Raw genomic sequence first — 22,666 nt, forward strand, 5'->3', positions numbered from 1 at the left:
GACTCAGACCCACTAACAACAATAAAGAGACATTTTTCTTACTCTGTTTTCAATTTTATTCAAAAAAAAATATAATTATATTTAATTTAACAAATTAATTTTTAAAAATTTTAATAATAAAAGATTTTAAATTTAATTATTTTCATTTTATATATATATATATATATATATATATATATATATATATATATATATATATATATATATATATATATATATATATATATATATATATATATATATCATGTCAATTCGTATTATCGCGTACGAATCATGCGAGGACCTATTCGAGGGCGAGGCTTAAAGGGGAGCATTTCTCCCCATTGAAAAATTTCAAAATTATTAAAAATAATTACGTAAGTGTATCTGTGTATGTATATATTTATCTCTATTAGTCACCAAAAAATATATTTATCTCTATTATAATATTATATTTACTTCTATATATACTAAAATAAAAATTAATCTGTTGAGTTCTATGTGATGAAAAAAATTATTTTATTTAATTTAACTATAAATAACGATAAACTATCTTATTAATTAATTTAAGATTAAAATCATAAAAGAATATACCAGAAAATCCAATAGAATTAAAAAATAATAATAAATATTGTGAGTGATAATAATATTTATTTTTCTTATGTTACTTTTTTCGGGAAATAGATTCTTTTCAATGAAAAAAATATTTGATAGAATAAAGTGTGATTTTTTATTTTTAATTTTTTAAGTGAGACTAAAATTAAATAATAAAAAATTAAATTAAACACTAAACAACATTTATTTTTTTTTTACTGGAGAGGATCCACTAGGCTCTGAATGTTTTCTTGTATAGTAATCAACATAAACGGTGTTGACTTGTTGAAGGTAGGGCTCCGTCATTGTGAAATAGCCATAAAGGATAGTAGGATACCAACAAAAATATTAAAAGACCAGTAAAATTTATTATTTTTTATCAATAATTAATTAATAATATTTAAAAATATAGACTAAAAATTATTTTTTGAACTGTTAAATTAAAAATATTAGTTTAATAGTTAAAAATACTAAAAAAAGTACACTTTGCTAACCTTTTAATTTTCAGTTATGTTATACATACAAATTTTTTTTTTTTAGAAATCTTACAAGTTGGGCCAAACCTAACAGAAGTTACGCTCACCCACAAAAGCGTGTTAACACGCGCATCACGTTTCCAAAGCGCTCCTTCACCATTATGAACGACTCTTCTTCTTTCTCGATGAAAACCGCAACTGCCATTTTTTCTTCACGTTTCTCCTCTTCCTCCTCTTCTTCGTTTGTCTTCTCCTTCTTCTTTGTGTTTCTCCTCCAGTTTCTTCGTGTGTTTCATTTTCATCGTCGTGTTTCCCCTCATTCTTCTTTTGATTTTGCAACATTATGTATTTTTTTTCTTTATTTGATTTTTTCCTCCTAAAAAGAATTATGACAATATGAAATAAGAAGATGAAGTAACAGCAGAAGATGAGGAGGAGGAAGATAAAGAGTTTTGAATTATGCAGAACTTATCAGAATAACAATACACCCAAATATCTTCGTGTTACACCCAAATATCTTTGTTTTACACCCAAATTCGCTACAAATACAGAAATGAGTTATGCTACGTGTACACTAAAATCAACCACCAAAGCCAGCCACCAATATAAAATACATACTGGAATATAAATATACAATGAAAATAAATTAAACCACACATGTATTTATACACAAATACATTGGTGGATAATTTTAGTAGCTAATTTTAGTGTACAAATAGCATTTTGGTACAGAAAAATGTTTCCTCTAAAGCTGTATTTTTTTTTCTTCTTCTTTTCCTTATTTCTTTCTTTCTTTTAGTTAAATGAATGTAAGTTCACCATCTTCTAAGTAATTTTACAGCATTATGTGTTTCTTCTTCTTCTTTGTTTGATTTTTTTGTTTTTATTATTATTAAGGGAGTAAAACAAGAAAAAACTTGAGAAGGTAAAATAAAAAGAAAAAGATGAATAAGAAAAAAAAGAAAAAGATGGTGATGATGATAAAAAAAGAAGCAGCGGTAGAAGAGGAGGAGGAAGAGGAAGAGTTTTGAATTACGCAGAACTTATCAGAATAAAAATACACCCAAATATCTTCGTTTTACACCCAAATATCTTCGTATTACACCAAAATATCATCATTTTACATCCAAATTTGCTGCAAATACAGAAATGAGTTATGCTACATGTACACTAAAATCAGTCACCAAAGTCAACCACCAGTATAAAATATATACTGGAATACAAATATACATTGAAAATAAATTAAACCACACATTTATTTATACACAAATATATTGGTGGCTGATTTTAGTGTACAAATAGCATTTTTGTACAGAAAAATGTTTCTTCTAATGCAACATTTTTTTTCTTCTTCTTTTTCTTATTTCTTTCTTTCTTTTAGTTAAATGAATGTAAGTTCATTATTTTCCAAGTAATTTTGGAGCATTATGTGTTTCTTCTTCTTCTTTGTTTGATTTTTTTTGTTTTTATTCTTGTTAAGAGAGTAAAACAAGAAAAAACTTGAGAAGGTAAAACAAAAAGGAAAAGATGAATAAAAGAAAAAAGAAGAAGAAAATGGTGATGATGATGAAAAAAAAAGAAGCAGCAGAAGATGAGGAGGAGGAAGAGAAAGAGTTCTAAATTATGCAGAACTTATCAGAATAAAAATACACCCAAAATTCCTTAAAATACATCCAAATATCTTCGTGTTATACCCAAATATTTTCGTTTTACACCCAAATTTACTGCAAATACAGAAAGGAATTATGCTATGTGTACACTAAAATAAACCATCAAAGTCAGCCACCAGTATAAAATACATACTGGAATACAAATATACATTGAAAATAAATTAAACCACACATGTATTTATACACAAATACATTGGTAGATGATTTTAGTGGCTGATTTTAGTGTACCAATAGCATTTTTTTATAGAAAAATATTTTCTCTGATGTTGTATTTTTTTTCTTCTTCTTTTTTTCCTTATTTCTTTCTTTCTTATAGTTAAATGAATGTAAGTTCATCCTCTTTCAAGTAATTTTGGAGTATTATATGTTTCTTCTTCTTCTTTGTTTGATTTTTTTGTTTTTATTCTTATTAAGAGAGTAAAACAAGAAGAAACTTGAGAAGGTAAAACAAAAAGGAAAAGACGAATAAGAAAAAAAAGAAGAAGATGGTGATGATGATGAAAAAAAAGAAGCAGCAGCAGAAGACGAGGAGGAAGAGGAAGAGTTTTGAATTATGCAGAACTTATCAGAATAAAAATACACCCAAATATCTTCGTGTTACACCCAAATATCGCTATTTTACACCCAAATTTGCTGCAAATACAGAAATGATCGAGTTATGCTACGTGTACACTAAAATCATCCACCAAAGTCAACCACCAGTATAAAATATATACTGGAATACAAATATACATTGAAAATAAATTAAACCACACATGTATTTATACACAAATACATTGGTGACTGATTTTAGTATACAAATAGTATTTTTGTAGAGAAAAATGTTTCCTCTAATGTTGCATTTTTTTCTTCTGAATTGAACCACACCTCAGCCACTTGATTGGATTCAAAACAATAAAAGGTGAAGAAGACTTGTATGAGAAAAATACTTGTATGTGGAGAACAAACTGCTCACAAACATCACAGAGGAGCTGCAAAATACACCAAAAATACACCATATTAAAACAAGCATAAACTATAGAATGCAAATACAACTATAAAACCATCATAAAAAATGACAAAAATCATATTCATGAATCATCATTAAACAAAAACTAAAATAATTCAACTAAAACAATAAGACAATTCACCCTCAGTGAGATGAAAAGTCATAAACTTTTCTGAAATACACCCAAATATTCCTGATTTACACTTGAACGTCTGATATAAAATGCAAAAATTCATCAGAACTAGTACATTAGATTCAATTCAGACAAGAAATAATGAACAGAAAATTTCACAGACAAGGTTCACGCATTATTCAGCTACACAATCATAACCTACTAACTGGATTCAAATTCATATTCAATTATTAACTGGAACCAAACCACACCTTAGGAACTTCATTGGATTCAAATTCAAAATCCACTTTGCTCTGGTTCAGTTGACAATCTGAAGTTGAATCATTCATTATCTTCAAAACGATTTCAAAGCTTGATTTCAAAAACAATGGAAAACGAGAAAAACGAAGAAAGAAAACAGAGAGAGAAACTTACGTAAACGGCGAAAGAGAAAGGAGAGAAAACACACGAAAGAGATCGAAGAGAGAAGATAAGAAAATGCAGAAGGAATTCAAAAAAGGAAACGAAATCCTTTCGAAAAAGGAAGTTATATATTCGCGCGTTGATTGATTAGAAAATCTGTTAAAAAAGCGCGTGAAACATTCGTGCCATAAAAGGCGCGTTTTAGGGATAAGGAATATTGAGGACTTGTAAGACTTGTATAATAAAAAAACTTGTATGTGGAGATTAATTTTTTAATTTTTTTTTGGATATAAATTCAACGATTTAATAAAGTTCCAACTCCCAACAGCTCTCCAACAACTTGCAAGGTTTAGCATTAAGCATTGGTCCATAATTCCATTATTCAAACCACTTGCTTGGTTTCTTCTTCTACCATCTACCCACTGAAAATATCTTCCCATTAACCACTATTATAGCACGCACAGCTAGAGACGTTTTCCATATGATTAAAATATAATTAATAGATGATACGGAAAATATTCCTCAGGGTCCTCATAGAGTGTATAAAAATTTCCTAAAGCATAGCGATGGCCAAATTCATCAGAACCTTTCTATTTGTCGTAACCGAACTCCTTATAGTATTCCCTCCATCATCACTTCCAACCGATACCATAACACAATTTGAGTCACTTCGTGATGGCAATACCTTGGTTTCTGAAGATGAAAGCTTTGAGATGGGTTTCTTCAGTCCCAGTAATAACTCAAACCGCTACCTTGGAATTTGGTACAAAGGAATTCCAGTTAAAACTGTTGTTTGGGTTGCCAACCGTGAAAATCCGGTCAAAGACAACTCCAGTAAATTGAGCATCAACTCAGAAGGAAGACTTATGATCCTCAGCCATAACAAAACTCCTGTTTGGTTAGTATGGTTAGCAACATAATGCATACATATTACTCTATTTGTACTCTCAGTATGTGTCTTAAATTTATTTATGTGTCTACAACATAGGTCAGCAAACTCCACAACACAGAGGCAAGTAGTGAGACCAATTTTGCAACTTTTAAACTCAGGGAACTTGGTCCTAAGAGAAGAAAAAGACAAGGATTTCAAAAACTATTTATGGCAGAGCTTTGACTATCCATCCGATACATTTTTACCAGGGATGAAGATTGGTTGGAATCTGAAAAGTGGCCTTAATAGGCAGTTATCAGCATGGAAGAATTGGGATGATCCTTCTCCAGGAGATTTAACTTGGGGACTTGTACTTGGAAGCACTCCTGAGTTGGTTATGTGGAAAAACACTACAGAGTACTATAGGAGTGGTCCATGGAATGGGGAAAGATTTAGCGGCAAAACCACTGCGCTTTTCCAATTAGAATTCGTGTCCACCAGTGATGAGGTGTTTTATACATACAACCTCAGCTCAGTAATCACAAGAGTCATTCTAAACGAATCGGTTTATTCACGTCAGCGCTATAATTGGATCCCAGAGAACCAGACTTGGCGGCTATATTCATCCGTGCCTCGCGACAATTGTGATAACTATAATCTTTGTGGTGCTTATGGTAACTGTCTTGTGAATGAGTCACCACCCTGCGAGTGTCTAACAGGTTTCAAGCCGAAACTATTCAGAAACTGGGACGCATTGGACTGGACTCAAGGATGCGTGCAAAGTGAAGAATGGAGGTGTCAAGCGAAAAACAAAGATGGTTTTCAGAAATTTAGTGGGTTGAAAATGCCAGATACTACCAAGTCTTGGGTGAGTAGGAATTTGACACTTGATGATTGCAGGGTCAAGTGCTGGGAGAATTGTTCTTGCACTGCCTATGCAAATTTAGATATCAGAGGAGAAGGTAGCGGGTGTCAGATTTGGTTTGGAGATTTAATGGATCTCAGGGTTGCTTCAGTTTCGGGCCAAGATTTGTACATTCGGATGCCTGTATCACCAACTGGTATATATTATATCTCCTGTGAATAAAGGAGAATATTAGGGAATTAATACTCTGAATGAAAAATAAGAAGTTGATTAATCTTAATTCATATACAAAATAAATTAGAAAAAATATCATCTAACATTCTTGTTTATGAAAGTTATTTAATACATATAAAGTCTTCTTTGTTTATTATGTGTACACTTTTTTGAATAGGTTCCTCCAACAAAACTACTGCAAATGAAGAAAGTTTAAAGGGTGGACAAAGAAAAAAACTTCTTGTGGCAATTCCAGTTAGCTTTCTCCTGGTTATTATGATTGTTTTAATTTTCAGTTACTGTTATTGGAGGAAAAGAAAGCTTAAAGGTAAAGATTCTCAACTGACTGAAAAATTATTTCACTCAAGGCGAAGTGACTTAGATGAAATTAAATCTCAATTTTAATTAGTGCATATTTTAATTATTTCTTAGAAAAACATATGAGATGGTTCTTGAAAACACTCATATGGAAGTTGCATAATACTCCGCGGATGATATTTAAAAAGAAAATTTGATCCCCCCCCCCCCCCCCCACAAAAAAAAAAAAGAAAGACAACGAAAGAATCAACCAATTTAATTTTATTTTCAATAGCTTATGTTAGTCTGACATGTCCTAAAAGAGTAACACATCAATACATACACTCGGGGCCTATAAATACAATCTCGAAGCATGCATGCAAAATAAATTTGAATTCAATCTCCATGACTCCATGTATAGTATAGACACCAAAATCTTAATCGTTATTCTTGTAATTTTGGCTTAAAAATTCAATCTTCATGTAGAATTATGTTTAACATGTTATCGCGAAAATAATTACTCTGCTGTTACTATATTATGTTGATTTGCTCAAGAAAAAATAGGAAACATATCACAAGAAGAGGGAGACAAAGTCCATGAAGACAAATTTGAACTTCCATTCTTTGATTTTACAACAATAGTTCGTGCCACTAATAATTTCTCAAGTGATAAGAGGCTTGGCCAAGGTGGTTTTGGGCCCGTGTACATGGCAAGTAACTAATTAACTATTCAACATTATTCCTCTAAAAACCAATTATTTTTTTTTACTCATTGTGTCGATTTCGATTGTTCCCTAAATGTATATAGGGTATATTAATCAATGGGCAAGAGGTTGCAGTCAAAAGGCTGGCGCATAAATCTGGACAAGGAGCAAGAGAATTTAAGAATGAAGTTATATTATGTGCCAAACTTCAACACCGCAATCTTGTTAAGGTTCTTGGTTGTTGCATCCACGGAGAAGAGAGAATATTAATCTATGAATATATGTCCAATAAAAGTTTAGATTCTTTTCTTTTTGGTATGGTCTCCGCAAATATAGCTTTTTCTAAGAAGAATTTATCTTAGTTTTTATTAAACTAATGTTATTAACAAACTTTACAGATTCTTCTCAAAGGGAGCTCCTTGATTGGCCTAAACGATTTAACATCATATTTGGAATTGCTCGTGGACTTCTATATCTTCACCAAGATTCAAGATTGAGAATTATACATAGAGATCTTAAGACAAGCAACATTTTATTGGACAATGAATTGAATCCAAAGATTTCAGATTTTGGGGTGGCACGAATGTTTACTGGAAATCAAATAGAAGCAAATACAAAAATGGTAGCAGGGACATAGTAAGTATCTATTAGCTAGCAAATTGATTTGTTTCTCAAATTTTTACATATTCTTTCATCACAAAAATAACTCAATTTGTTTAATTTTATTAAGTGGCTACATGGCACCAGAATATGCAATTGAGGGAATATTTTCTATCAAATCTGATGTTTTTAGCTTCGGAATAATATTATTGGAGGTGGTAAGTGGACGAAAAAATACAGGAGTTTTTTATCCTAATCATGGATTTAATCTTCTTGGACATGTAAGTGATTATTGACATATTTTTTACCTATATAAGAAACATGAATATCATAAATATTTTTCTTGAGTTTTATTATTACAGGCATGGAGATTATGGAAAGAGGAAACTCCAATGAAACTAGTAGATGCTTGTTTAGGAGATGCCTTTACAATGTCAGAAGTTCTACGTTGCATACATATCGGTCTTTTATGTGTACAATTGCATCCTGAGGATAGGCCAAACATGGCATCAGTGATTTTGATGCTCAACAGTGAGAATACATTGCCTCAGCCAAAAGAACCTGGTTTCATTATAGAAAGGATGTCAATAAATGAAGGAAATACTTCATCTGAAAATAAGACTAATTCTTCAACTAATGAAATAACTGTGACATTGTTAGAGGCCAGATAAAGTATTTATTTTTCTAGTGTTGCTTAGCTAGAATGTGAAAACTTTATGTATCTCTAATTCACATTCATCACAAATTCATCATATTGTTAAAGGTCTAGCGGTTATTGAAAATAAAGGTTAGTTTAAATTAAGTCAAGTAGTTATAGATTAGTTATAATTTTCTCTTATAAAAACTGTTGGTTTATTCTGTTAGCAAATATATTTGAGGCAGATATATAGTAATCAATCTAGTAATTAATATTAGTTTTCTATTTTCTACTACTACTACTAGCAGCAGTCTTTTACCGGCATTTGTCGCAACCACTGCTATCAGTCTTTGATGCTGTAATACTCAAAATTTTCGAAAATTTTATTAATTAATTTTAATTTTTTTATTTAGTAAAGATTTTATTTTTAAAATTTATTCTATTAAAAGTAACTAAATCAAATTTTGATAACTAAACTAAAAATTTTATTTAATTTTATAATTATTAAATAATTTTCTATATTTAAATTATAAAACTTAGTAGTTGTAAAAAAATAAGAATTTTATATGATTTAGTTTAAATAATTGAGATTTTAGAATTTAATATTTTAATTTTATAAACAAAAAAAATAAATTATATCATCTCTAAATTTAAATTAGAATACTTGATTAAAAGCCAATTAATAAATTGATGATTAAATATTATTTTTAAAATAATTTTAAGAGATTAAATTAGATTTTAAATTAATACAATATATCCTAATTTTATTAAAATTACCAAACTCCAATTTCACCCAAAATTTCCAGATCCAACCCTAATCCTAACAAAACAAAACCCTAATTTTACTCTAACCCCTACCCACACTCACCGCCACTCACCCTACCCCTTCCTAACACACACACGGCTGGGATCCAAAGAAAAAAGAAAAGAAAAGGAGGAAACGGGACAGGACATAAAGAAAGAAAAGGGGAAAGGAGAGAAAGATCCGAGAGAGCAGAGAACGGGAAGAGATGGGGCGACAGTGAGGGCCGCGATGAGAAAGAGAGAAGGAGAGTAGGGAGACGTCGTCGCCATCATCGCCGCGAAGCAGCCGTCTGAGGAGCTTCCATAGCCGCTACCGTCGAGCTCGCAAGTGAGAGAAAGAGAGGTCGCAGGTGAGAGAAAAAGGTGTTGCGCCACCATCCGTCGCTGCTCAGCCACCGCCGCGCCTTGTCGTCGTCGTCGGAGCCGCCACCACCGTCTATTGAGGTCGTTCATATCGCCACCAGAATCTATCCTTGTCGTCGCCGTCGCCATTGGACAAAGGAGAGAGGAAGAGACGCGACGCACAGAGCAGCTAATTGCCGTGCTTTGTCAACGGTGCTGTCATGGTGGCCGGCGAGTTGCAAATGAGTTTAGTGAATTAATGCAAATGAATTAATATCTGTAATTGAAATGATTTTCGTTCTACTGTGATTGAAGTTGTGGCTGATTTGATTATTGATTTTTTTTTTTTTGAATTTCTGGTGAAAATGATTGATTCTGAATAACCAACGTGAAAATGATTATTAGGGGAGGTTTTGCTGAAATTTTTGAAAAAATTTAAAGAGTTTTAAAAGTTTGGTTTAAATGAGAAAGGTATTTTATGTAGTGGCAGAGTTTAGTTCAGACAAAGGAGAATTATGGCCCCCCAAACTTTTTATAAAAATTTAGTAGTACTTTTTCAAAAGATAAAAAATAGTTCAATTGATTTAAATATTTTATTATGACTTAAAGTATCTAATAAGTTCAATAAACAACAATCTCTCTATCTTTAAGTTCAAATATAAAAAATTAGATATTTTTTATTTATTTAATTTAATATTATTTTATGTTTTACTATTTATTTAATTTAATTTTTATATGATAAAAATAATAGAATATTCAATAAGTATTAATATTATTGTATTTGTATAAATTGATAAAAAAATTCAATAAATATTTTAAATTTTAATATTTATCCTTCTAACTTCTTTACATATTTTACAGAATATATATTTAAATTTTTATATAAAATAATAATAAAAAATCAAAGAATTGATACATTTTTTAAGAAGAAGACTAATATTTAAGAAAGAGAACATATAACTTTTACAATATCAACACCTGTAGATAGTTCTTCTAGTTTAATGAATTACGAAGAAAGTGAGATATAACTTTCAAAAGTTTAAAAAGTTACATCTGATGACTTTAGCCTTAAGTTTTTGGAACGAGATCTTGAAAAATAACTTTAAATTTGGCAATATCACCCAAAACCAGAGAGATGAGATTAGACGAACTTATCTTAAATGTGGTTCATATCAAAAATATTTTGACAATTATTTTCTATCTGGCCCCTCCAAAATTTGGTTTCAAGTTCCGCCACTGATTCTATGATTTTGATTTGTTAAAATGGATTATGATTTTAACTTATCTAATTTTAAATAACGACAAAAAGATATTTATTTAATTAGTTGAAATTTTAAAAAGGCAAATTACATTATCAAATCACGGGTTCGGGTTTAGGAAGTATGAGAGAAAATACTATTAATAGAGTTAGGTGATGGACTTGAAGGAAGGAGAGATACTTGGAGAAGAATGTAGTTGAGTTTTGATTTATAAGAATTCTTGTGATAATGGTTGCGGACTTTGGGAGTATTATATTGAAATTGAGGATTTAGAGAAGTTTGGCTTATCAATCTATAAAGTGACTAATTAGAGAAATGATTTAATGAAATTGAATAGGTTATGCCATGTTTGAGTTAGATTATTTTTTGCTATGAAAGATTTTGTTTTATTTTGAGTTAGTATACAGCCTTGACCTCAAGTTTAGGGTGTTGTATTTAAAGCCCTAATACCCGCAAGCCGTATGAAACAGCCCAAGCCTCACCTAGTGAATGATAGAGGTGCGGAGTACGGTTTTGGCGGAGTTGTTGATGAGTATGTTGAGAGTTTTGATTGAAGTTGAGATAAGTAAATATTGAGATTATAATGAATGAGGTGATGATAGTGATGATGAGATTAATGATGAATTTGAGGTTTAATGAGAAATGAATTGATAAATAATGATGACATTGAGAATAATGAATTAAAATTCTATTTGGTTTGTATAATTGAGACATTGTTGATCCTCTATTACAAGATGTGACCGGGCACTTTAACTTTCCGGGTTCTCCTATGGGCATATATATATATATATATGTATATATATATATATATATATATATATATATTTGAGCTTGGGTTGTCTCACCTATGGATAAATTGAGCTTGGGATTTTTCCATGGAAATTATTGAGCTTGGGGATGCGCGCATAGAGGGATTGTCCAATTGTTAGCTACTAGGACATATCGAGTTGGCTATATAACCGACAGATGAGGCTCATCAACCATAGGACAGGCATGCATCATATGCATTTGTATGTTTTGCTTGAATATGCATTATCTTGGTTTGCCTAAATGATTAACTGTGTCTATCTGCTACTTGCTTACTTATTGTATCTATGCTCTATTTGTGATTTCTTTGTTTGATTTGAATGTGTATGTTTATCTGAGAGACCTTCTTTAGTGGAGGTGTGATGAGGATGGTTTCTGATTTGTGTTAATGAAGGTTGAGGTAGGATGGACTAGGTGCTACCTTATTATTCTAATTTATGTATTAGTTGGATATGAATGAGTGATGTAAGTTGATGGGTAAAAGTCCTTAGGCACGTCTTTGGTTCTTTTCATTTCTTTAAACTATTCACCTTACTGATTTGTAAACTAAAGGAATTTCTTTACGACTTTTCAAAGTAATTTTTTACACAAAACTTTTCCAAAAGATTATTTCACGGATAAACTGTTTTTATAATGAAATTAATTCTATTTGTAAGTATTTCACGATGTTCTCACTCCCCCTACATACTTTTTTTTTTCAGTGATAGGTTTAGGAAGCTTTGGCGCGAAGCCGCGACCGAACTACAGAGTTTTAAGTATATGTGTTTTCATTTTCTGTATTTGGTTTAGTTTTAGATTTTATTTTTTCCTTCGTCGTTTATTGTTTCGGTTTTTAGAGGTGTAGGACTTGTATTTGAAGAATCGTAAAAATACTATGTATTTAATATTATGTGGATATAATTGTGTGATTAAGAGATTTAAAGTAAAGACTTTTTCGCTTTCATAGTTAAAAAAAAATATATTTATATTCGCGAAGCCTCAATATTAAATAAATATAGTATGTTATTAAAGGATTAAGTAGGTAGCGCCTGGACTTTTAGTTGGATCATGAGGTGCTTAAAGTTAGGGTATTACATTATGGTATCAGAGCAGTTCATCCTGATTAGAGCCTTGAAAATGGACTGACTATACTTCATTGCATAGTTTGAGTGTCTGTCATGTTGTAGGCCTTATACAGATAACAAGAATTAGAGCTTTATGCACGTGACTGTCTATTGATTAACGTTGTTAGCTTATCATTGCATAACTGTTGATGTTACATCTGGCCAAAATGTTGATAGTTTATGTGTACGGGAAAGTTAACAGGTTATCATAGGCGAAATAGAAGTAATAGATAACACGAATTTCACGGTTTGAGGACGTTAGGAGTTAATTTTTGAGGTTATTTTGTTATGTGTCTTGAAATTCTGTTGATGACATGTGACTTATTCTTTCATGGTGTGCCTTGAAGTCCTTGTTTGAGATTTCTTTCTTGAAAAGTAGTTTGATTATTTTCCAACACTATCCCTTGTTCAAATGCATTCTTGTTTGATCCTAACTGCTTATGTTTACTTAAATTTCTTGGGGGTATCTGCCTTTGTATGTTTAAACTCTTCTTGACTCATGTACTCTTTGATGTAATTTTGAAATTGTTTGATGCATCAAAAGGGTCTTTGAAATATTTAAGAAATTGATATTGATTGGGATGTCCTTCTTTAAAAGTTTTGTATTTCTTCGGATCAGCTGAGAACTTGTTCGATTTGTCATGCCTTGTGAATTTTGTTCAAATTCCTTGATTTAAATTTCTTTCTTGAAATGTGAATGGATTTCCTTTCTTGCATTTCTCAATCTTCTTGAATATCCTTGGGAGATTGCGATTTCAAGAATACACTTGGAATTTTGGTTTTAAACCTTTTTAAAGAAGTTTTGGATTCACTTTGAAGAAATTTTAAGTCAATCTTCTCTTGCTTGATTGTATCCATAGCCCTTTAAATTTGATGAAGATGTTTTGAATTTAGCATGCTCTTATTCATATGAATTTTTGAAAGTTTATGTATTTTGAGACCTTATCTCAAATTCTCCTTTTTGAACAAAATTTGAATTTTTTTCAACCTTACTGCAATTTTATTAACATATCTCTAATTGACTAAATACCTAAGTACCTTTTTAGATTTTTGAGAAATTAATTTTGGTCCTTAGCCCAATTAAATTTCATCCTTCAAATTTCACATATTCTATCTTTTGGATGCATGGGATCAGCAGTTCATAATGGTCCCTAACCCCAACTACGTGGCTCCTGCTGCTGCGCTACCTTCTCAACAAGGAAGTCGTCTGGCTGCTTCACCAAAGTGGACTCCTCCTCCACCTCCATCTGCTCAGCAGCCCACTATTTCGACGATGATGATGCCTCCAGTGATAGACACCGTGGTGCCAGAATCCTCTCACTGATCCCAGCCAGATGGCCCTCCACCAGCTCCCACCAGACGGATGACAATTTGGATTGATGGTTTGATAACGTGAGTACTATTTGAAGTCTTTTATATGCATACTATTTTATTTAGTTAGTTTAGTTTAGTTACACTCAATTTTCTAGTTTTAGTGGATTTAGATTTTTAAGATAGGTTAGATTTAGGTCAATGGATTTAGATTGTTAAGATATTTAGTTATATATGCATACTACTTGATTGTTGATGGATGTTGCTGCTTAAGTCATATAATTCCATATTAGTTTGTTTGTTAATTGTTTAGGGTTCATTGTTGACAGATAGAGTTTGTGGTGCATTCTATTTATAGATGAAACTCTGTCGAAATTTTTAAAAAGTCTAAATATAATGAAGTTTATAGATTACTTTAAATAATTTTTAGTAAACTACTAATCTTAAGTTTTCCATTGATAGGTTTGTGCCAAATAACAATGCATGTACATAGGAGTGTGCTAATGTCATCAAGCTTATGTATGACCATACGTGGCCGAGCTACACAAAGATCCCTGCTGAGACCAGAGAGCAATGGTTCCAGAAGTGGGTGGTAAAAACTCTACATATTCAAACCTTACTTAGTTTATATCTTCTATTTTGTTTAATTATGTATTTAATTTCGATTAACTAGTGCTAAACGTTCTTTGTGCAGGAAAAATTTATATGGGACAAGATGCACAACATCATGATCAGGAAGATTTTCGACCATTGGATGGCTAGGGTAGGCTATAGCAGATGATGGAGGACATACGTGAGCGACACGACCACCTCACTATTTGGCTCCGCTAGGACCTTAAGAAGGCATTGTACGTCCATTGGGAGACTAATCAGGGGTTCAAGCATTACCATCTCACGAATAGAGTTAACAGAGCATCGGTCAGGTCGTCAAAGTATACTAGTGGGTCAGCGACTTTTATGAAGACAAAGGTTAGGCTGGTATGTAACTTGTTTCAATTTGTTATTAAGTTCGTTTTGTTTTTGAAATATAATGTCATTATAACTTGATTTAACGTGTTATTTCAACCTGCGTAATCTAAGTCGTTGAGTCATGATGCGACGACGGCGGAGACCTTCAAGTACACCCACACCTTAAAGGAGAACAAAGAGAGATTAGCTGACTAGCGGGTTGCGGATCGTTATGTGAGTAAACATTATAAGGTATAAAGTTCAATTTTCAATTAATTGCAATCCTAATCATAACATGTGTTATATAGAAGTCCTACATGCAGAGATTGGCAGAGGCTACAACCCAGCAATCTCAGTAGACCAGAGACGACAATGACAACTCCACTACAGATGAAGTCGATCCTGACACTCTTTGGCACAAGACCACATCTGAGCCATATAAGAACTGCGTCTATGGGTTAGGATCGTTCTTCACCGACAACCTCCGCATCTCCACACTGAGACATTTATCCGCCTCTGCCACCAGTTGGCCCGTTGATCCCAAGGACAACATTGATTTGAGGGAGCAGGTGCTGGAGCTCACCCAGAGCCTTCACCAATAGGCTCAGCAGTTGCAGCAGTCTGAAGAGAAGTATCAGGAGATCCTCACACGCGTCTCAGACACATGATAAAGCTTTGGAATGATTTTTATGATCCGAGGTTGAGTAAAACCAAGATCATAAATAATGCACTAGAAGATATTGCTCCTGATCAATGGGCTTTATTCGTAGAATATCGTTTGAAGCCTGAAACTCAGGTAAGTACTTACTCTCCTAGTTAAATGTTGTTCTTTTTTACATCCTTTGGAATATATATAATTATTAGGCATACCCACTAAGAAGCCTTATATGAAGCAGATATTGCTGCTGCCTGCTCTTGTATTTTATTTTATATAGAGTTGGTAATGAATCAATGATAGCTTCTCATGCAGTAGTGCTGCGCACTCTTTTGCTCTCTTGAAACCATTATTATTGTTATTATTATTATTTTCTTGGCTCTCTTTTTATAAGCTTTGTTATATGTTGAATGCATGTTTGCCTCTATTTAATTGTGTCCAAATTTAACTTGCAGAATCTTTGTAAGAGGAATCAAGAAATTCGGCAAAAACAAATAATTTCTCATACTTCAGGTGCTAAATCAATTACAAGAAGAAGGGCTGAATTGGTAATCAATTAATGCATGCATATCTAATCTATCTCAAATATAATGTATGCATCATCTCTTAATTTTTTGCATATCTAATCTATCTCAAATAATAATTAGATGAATGATATATACATGATTGAGGCTGCTATTTTTTGATCGAGTCTTTCTACTTTTCTTCAATTTTAGACGGAAGATATGGGAAAAGAAGTTAGTAGGGTTCAAATGTGGGACATCACTCACAAGAAAATAGATGGAAGTTATGTTAATGAAAATGCTAAAAAAAATAGCGGTAAGACTAAAGTGCAATAAGTAACTTGTTTGTATTTCTTTTTCTTTCTTTTTTATAAGATAATACTATTTTTTATTCTTTCTCTTTCTTTTTATATATGTAGGAGAAGATTGAAGCACATAGGAGCCAACAACCGACAGAATCAACTGTTAATTCTCCTCTTGATGCTCTTAGAGTAGTTTTTGGGAAAGAGCACCCTAGTCGTGTTCGAGGTTTAGGCATGGGAGCTGTTCCAACAGTTGCTTTTAAGAACAACACTACAAGGATTAGTCAAATAAATTTAGGTTCTTCAAATGATGTTGGCGCATATTGCAAGCGCTAGTCTCCTATATTGCTTCTAAGGAAGGAGATAAAATTCCAATATAATTGGCTGGAATGTTCTCTACTCAACAAGTTTCACAGGTACAAATACAATTATCCTCTTTTTTTTTCCTTTGCTTTATCTCCTTCAGTTTTTTTCTTAGGTTCATAGTAAGGAAATCCTTCCTCAATTCATTAATGGAATGTTGTTAGATTAGGAGGTTATAATCTTATAGCTATTTATGGATTAATTCATAAATTAAAAACATTGCAAGAAATATATTGAATATTGATATAGTTTCCTGTATCAATTATAGCTTTAATATGCTACAGCCTGCATAGAATGGTGTTTGGGATTGTTGTTGCTCCTCATATATTACTAAATTCTTTTATAATTGCTAAAATGTAGATGGTTGTCGGATCTTCTGGTGCTTTATTTAAGTGGATTTTGTAAGATTGGAATTAGATGAATTCTAAAATTATGAATTATTTTGTAATGCTGTTCAAGTGTGGGTGCCAGTTACTAGGGAGTGTTAATTTTATGATACAAAGATGATTAAAGTTATGAACCATATATTTTCAAGGGATTGAGCTTCCTCTCCAAAGATTTTTGAGGTCTAATCAAACTCCAAAGATTATGTGAGCATGTTTGGTTTCTACTGCAAAACTATGGAGTTGGCAAAACTGAAAAGCTATTCTCTTATAGCACTTGTCCAAATCATGATTTTGAGGTTTTCAATAAGAAACCAAACATCCTAGCGGGGTTTGTATGACATATCTTTCGGTTTTTTCCTTCTCCCAAATGTCTAGCAAGAATTTACGTTTGTTGGTCTGGATAATCATTTTTTGTGCTAATTCTCTTAGTAGATAATGTCGTAATGTGTTCCCTAGTGTCAACTAGTTTAGGATTTTTGGACCTACATTCTTAATTTCCAGCATTTGACTCTAAATAAAATAATGAGAAATAATAGTTGTAACATTTTTTGTGTGTGTTTTCTTTTCTTTTCTTATAAATTAAATCAAACCTAAAATATATATCAATATATGCCTTTTTCTTGCATTTCTTGTGCTCATAATAATTATATTTTTGTTGTAGGGATTGGATCAGGAGAGTGAGATTCTATCACCAAAATATTTAGGAAGTAGGTCTTCTGGAGCTATAACACCCTCACTACCAGAATGTCACGCTTCCGGCTATGTCATTCTGACAGCAAGAAGTATTACAACTACTTTAAATACTTAATATTAAAATAGGAACCTGTGACTCAACACCGTATCACTGATTTCTTTGAAAACCGAAAATAAATACCTTATCTTAAAAAAAACAAGCAACCATAGATTCATATACAAGATTTCTTATATAATATCTTATAATACAATATATATATATATATATAACTCCTATCCCTCTTACAAAATTGTAATAACAAAGGCGAGGGAAGAAAATAATCTAATCAATACAATAACATATAAACCAAATGCAGTATAACTCTTCTTAATGCTTCTTCATCCGATTCCTGAAAAGGTAAAACTGCAGGGGGGAGAGAACCTAACCACACGGTTTCACCACGGAATTTCAAAGTTGTCATAAGAAGATATTTTATAAGAAAACTGTTTTCAAGCTCAGTGGTTATCATTGTCTTATGAATCTTTTAAAAACCAATACGTAATCGTTCAAAATCTTTTCAAGGAAACAATGTTTATTCTTTCAGAAATCCGAAACCTTTCCTTTCTTATAAGAAAATATCAATTAGAAACCAACCATGCAATTCAACAACACAATCATTAATTCAGCACCAAAATTCATTCTTAAATGTAGCATGTCAGGACAAACACAGGCAAGACAGACAAGAAAAGCACAAGTAGGTAGCAGTTATAGCAAATAGTTCAAGTAGCAGTTAAGAACAGTTTAGCAATTAGGCAAACCAAAACAAGTTCAAACCCAAGCAAAGCATACAAATGCATATGATGCATGCCTGTCCTATGACTGGTGAGGCTCATCTATCGGTTATCCAGCCAACCCGACAAGTCTGAATTGTACTTAGATTGTCCCCCGACATGCATCTCCAAGAGTCTAGGCATAGCTTTTTCTCAAATAATCAATATTGCTCAATGGGAGTAACATTCCCAGGAATTTATATAGAGCCCGGTTACACTTACGTCGTAGGGTCAATAGAGTATCGAGTTTTCAACCTTGTACACGTGGTGGCAAGCCATGGTACTTTATCCAGGAACCTCGTATCTCAGATAATTCAAATTCATAAGCCGTATGAATAATTCAAAGATCGTATCTCAACATTCTCAATCCATATCTCAACATTCTTAACATCATAATCATTCATCAATCCAAATCTCATTTCCAAATTCATTCAAAAACCATATTTCAAAGAAAATCCTCATCATCCTTCTTTCCATTCCGTCCATCAACAATCCCAATTTAAAACACATTTCTTTCTTTGATAAATAAATCAATCTTAAAACATATAACGTTTAAAAACAAATCTTTTCAATTAATTACTTTAAATAAAACTTCCAATTTTATAAAATTTCGGCAGCATCTCTTCTAAAACTCGGACACTGCCACCCTTTTCGGGTCCCATCCAAACATTTCTCAAACATTTTCTCAACCATTTCCAAATCTCAAACATTTTCCAGAGTTGAACCAGTTCCAATTTCAAATTATTTTCAAATCAAACCAATTCCATCAATAAAACTCTTTTTTTTTAAATCAAATCAGCTCAAATATTAAATCATTTATAAAAATCAGACCAACTCAAAATCAAACTGCTTCCAGAATCAATTTATTTTCATATCTCAAATTATTTCCAAAATCGATTCATTTATATTACCAAGTAAACTTCAAAATCAAGAAAATCCATCTTTCATAATAATCAAGTAAATAACATTTCAAATCGGTTTTTATCAACAACCATACACCACTCACGCAATCAAGCACCCAATAATTCAGTCCAATAAACCATCACATTCACAAGACAAATATAATCATAGAAGTATATCTTTTTGCATCAATATCTATTTATTACAACTCTGTAATGTAAAATAGATTTTAAGAAAAACCCCTACCTCAGTTAGCCGAGTCCGCATAACTTATCGTGACAATTCCCTTTCCTTTTCATTCATGGCAGTGGCGATAACATTAACCCCACGAGGACAGCAACAACTCTGACGCCTCTTAGAGTGATTGCATTATTACAAATTGCAATTACAGTAGCTGGAACTGTTTCAAGAAACCCAGACAAAGACATATACAAAAATCAAATCAAAACAAGCATGGAAAAGACAGTAAAATATGTAAAAAGCCTAGAATCGAAAAAGATACCCGACCCGAATCATTAAGAACAGCTCTGGTGTCTGCTCCCAGCGACAGAAAAAGAACAGAAATCAAACCCGGACATCCGTCCTAGCGGCAGTAACATCACTCCGAGCGATTAAGGCAGTAGAGACACCACCAATAATAAGAATAGTGGAACAAAATAGAAGCGGAACAAATTCAAGAAAGGAAGAAACAATTACCAGTAAATCTGGCCTGGTTTCGGCGACGACGTATAACTAAGTAACTTGCAGCAATAGAAACCCAAGAAGACAGAGGCTTTAGCTGTGGTTTCCGGTGACGCAGCAGCAACCTGGGTGCAACCACGGCGGGCCCAACAGCTTCAGTGACAACTCCCGGCAAGCACATCAACTCTAATCGCACATATAATAATCGAAACTCAATTATATAACAAATACCACCATAAATTCTTCAGTAACTTATAACAGAACGACGATTATGGATGTTCGGAACGAGGAATAGCTTACTGTAATTAGGGGACCTATGGAAACGGAGGAGCGGCGGCAATTCCAGCACTCAGAAGAACCGAAACCAGCCTAAACAAATCGAGCCAGTACCAAAACTATAACCAGATGGGGTTTGGAATGGTAAGAGCGTCTTCCGGCAACTGCAACAGCATTTTCCAGCATCCTTCAATGAGCAGAGATAGAATAGTAACGGCAACTCCCACCACCGTCACCTCTTCTCTTCCGGTGACCAACTCCAGCGGCAAGGACGGTGAAGGCTTCGGTGGCGACGACCATGGGAGCTCGGCGCGAAGCTGACAGCGATAGGAGACACGAACGGTGGCGATTTCTCCCGCGGACGCAGCTGGCGGCGCGAATCGTTCTCCCTCTACCCGATCTCTCTCTCTCCTCTTCGCGACATCGCCGGCGACGGTGGTGGCGGAAACTCGTGCTCCTTTCTTCCTCAACAACAGCGACGCGACTCGTGGCCCCCGTGAACGGCGACGAGAGGGCGTGGGTCCTCTTCCGTCCCGCTGCGTCTTTCATCTGCGAACCTTCTCTCTCTCGCACGCGGCTGGACTAGCGGCGACAGTGGCGGCAAGACCCTCCGCGCGCTAACGCGTTCTTCCTCTCTTCCCACATTTTCTTCTCAGTTTCCCCCTCTCCTTTATGTCCCTTCTCCGTTCTCCCTCTTCTTTCTTTTTTTTCTTTTTTTTATTTTGTTTTGGTGAATGGGTGGGTGGCTGAGGGTTTGGGGGGTGGTGGCAGTGCTGTTAGTATTAGGGAGGTTAGGGTTTAATTTGGGAATATTTGGGTTAATTAGAATTTGGTAATTCTAATCAAATTAGGTATATTTTATTAATTCGAAATCTAATTAAATCCCTTGAAATTACTTTAAAAAATATTACTTAATTATCAATTTTTTAATTAGATTTTAATCAAGTATCTTAATTTAAAATTAGAGATGATATAATTTATTTTCTTTGCTTATGAAATTAAAATATTAAATTCTAAAATCTCAATTATTTAAACTAAATCATATAAAATTCTTATTCTTTTACAACTGCTAAATTTTATAATTTATGTATAGAAAATTATTTTATAATAATGAAATTAAGTAAAATTTATATTTTAATTATCAAAATCTGATTTAATTATTTTCAATGAAATAATTTCTGAAAATAAAATCTCTAATAAATAAATAAATTTGAAATTTGCTTAAAATTTTTTCCAAAATTTCTGCTTCTTACACCCTACCCAACTTATAAAAATTTTCGTCTTCGAAAATTAATGTATTACAAAATACTTTACATGGTTTTAACACTTTATGAGAAAGCAAAGAACCTTATCATTAATATTTATATAGTTTCAAATACTTTGATTATTATATAGCATAAAGATATAAGGGTAAGAGTGTAACTGCAAGATAGAAATTACAAAGCAAGCTTGATGCAAATGACGACATGGTTCAAACATGTAGTGGTAAGGCAAGGTGGTGATAGATTATAAAACAGGCTCGGGTTAAAACGATGTGCTTAACATTCGCACACTGATCTCGTACCAACTTAGATATTCAACTATTCAAATTTCAACTTAACTTATCTTCAACATTTTCAATCGTACTTTATCGATCAATTCATCCGAAGGTTCTCAACCTCATCAAATATTTTGCAAATCTTAGTAGTCACAAACTTAATATCAATAAAACTTTTCACGTGAAACAAGATTCCACAACTCTCTGCTACGTCGTATGTTTACAAATTTCACCTTTTGTGCTTATCAAACGTGTTCTAAAGGACTAATGTGTCGTTTACTAAGTCTAACAGTTGCGCAAGATACCAAAACTAATCTCGAGTATACTCAGAAGGATAATAAACCATAGAAAAGAAAGATAAGCGACAAGGACCGCGTTTGCGAAAATTTGAAAGAATAAATGCAATTGCAGGTAAACAAGGATGCTCAAGCAATGAAGTTTGCTAGAAAGAAATTAATTGACAACTTTAAGGATAACCCTTGGATCAAAGAAATTGAATAGGATCAATAAGAAGAAAATCAGCGTATTAGTTTGAAACATATCCAAGCTGAGTCGAA

At 32.8% G+C, this 22,666-nt stretch overlaps 1 protein-coding gene and 1 long non-coding RNA gene across 6 annotated transcripts; one reads left to right on the forward strand and one right to left on the reverse strand.

The window, feature by feature from the left end:
- Window positions 1-4,562: 4,562 nt before the first annotated feature.
- Window positions 4,563-8,594, forward strand: LOC112737853 (G-type lectin S-receptor-like serine/threonine-protein kinase At4g27290). Of its 4 annotated transcripts, none has more exons than XM_025787987.3 (8): window positions 4,563-5,140; window positions 5,231-6,174; window positions 6,370-6,519; window positions 7,044-7,198; window positions 7,297-7,507; window positions 7,591-7,828; window positions 7,923-8,073; window positions 8,155-8,594. In XM_025787987.3, the coding sequence occupies exons 1-8, from the start codon at window positions 4,809-4,811 to the stop codon at window positions 8,461-8,463; spliced, it is 2,490 nt and encodes an 829-aa protein (XP_025643772.1). In that variant the 5' UTR covers window positions 4,563-4,808; the 3' UTR covers window positions 8,464-8,594. The 4 variants fall into 4 exon arrangements, with proteins under 4 accessions (XP_025643772.1, XP_025643773.1, XP_029147346.1 ...); XM_025787988.3 differs by having other exon boundaries at window positions 7,053-7,198; XM_029291513.2 differs by having other exon boundaries at window positions 4,681-5,140; window positions 5,236-6,174.
- A 9,618-nt stretch (window positions 8,595-18,212) lies between these two features.
- Window positions 18,213-21,348, reverse strand: LOC140178126 (uncharacterized). 2 transcript variants are annotated; one of them, XR_011870368.1, is made up of 4 exons: window positions 20,597-21,347; window positions 20,123-20,482; window positions 19,862-20,015; window positions 18,213-18,326 (listed from the first exon to the last, which is right to left on the reverse strand). It is a non-coding gene; the product is annotated as an uncharacterized lncRNA (long non-coding RNA). The 2 variants fall into 2 exon arrangements; XR_011870367.1 differs by lacking the exon at window positions 18,213-18,326 and having other exon boundaries at window positions 19,225-20,015; window positions 20,597-21,348.
- Between the last annotated feature and the right edge of the window lie 1,318 nt (window positions 21,349-22,666).

Source organism: Arachis hypogaea, chromosome 13 (assembly GCF_003086295.3).
Source record: "Arachis hypogaea cultivar Tifrunner chromosome 13, arahy.Tifrunner.gnm2.J5K5, whole genome shotgun sequence".
NCBI lineage: Eukaryota > Viridiplantae > Streptophyta > Magnoliopsida > Fabales > Fabaceae > Arachis > Arachis hypogaea.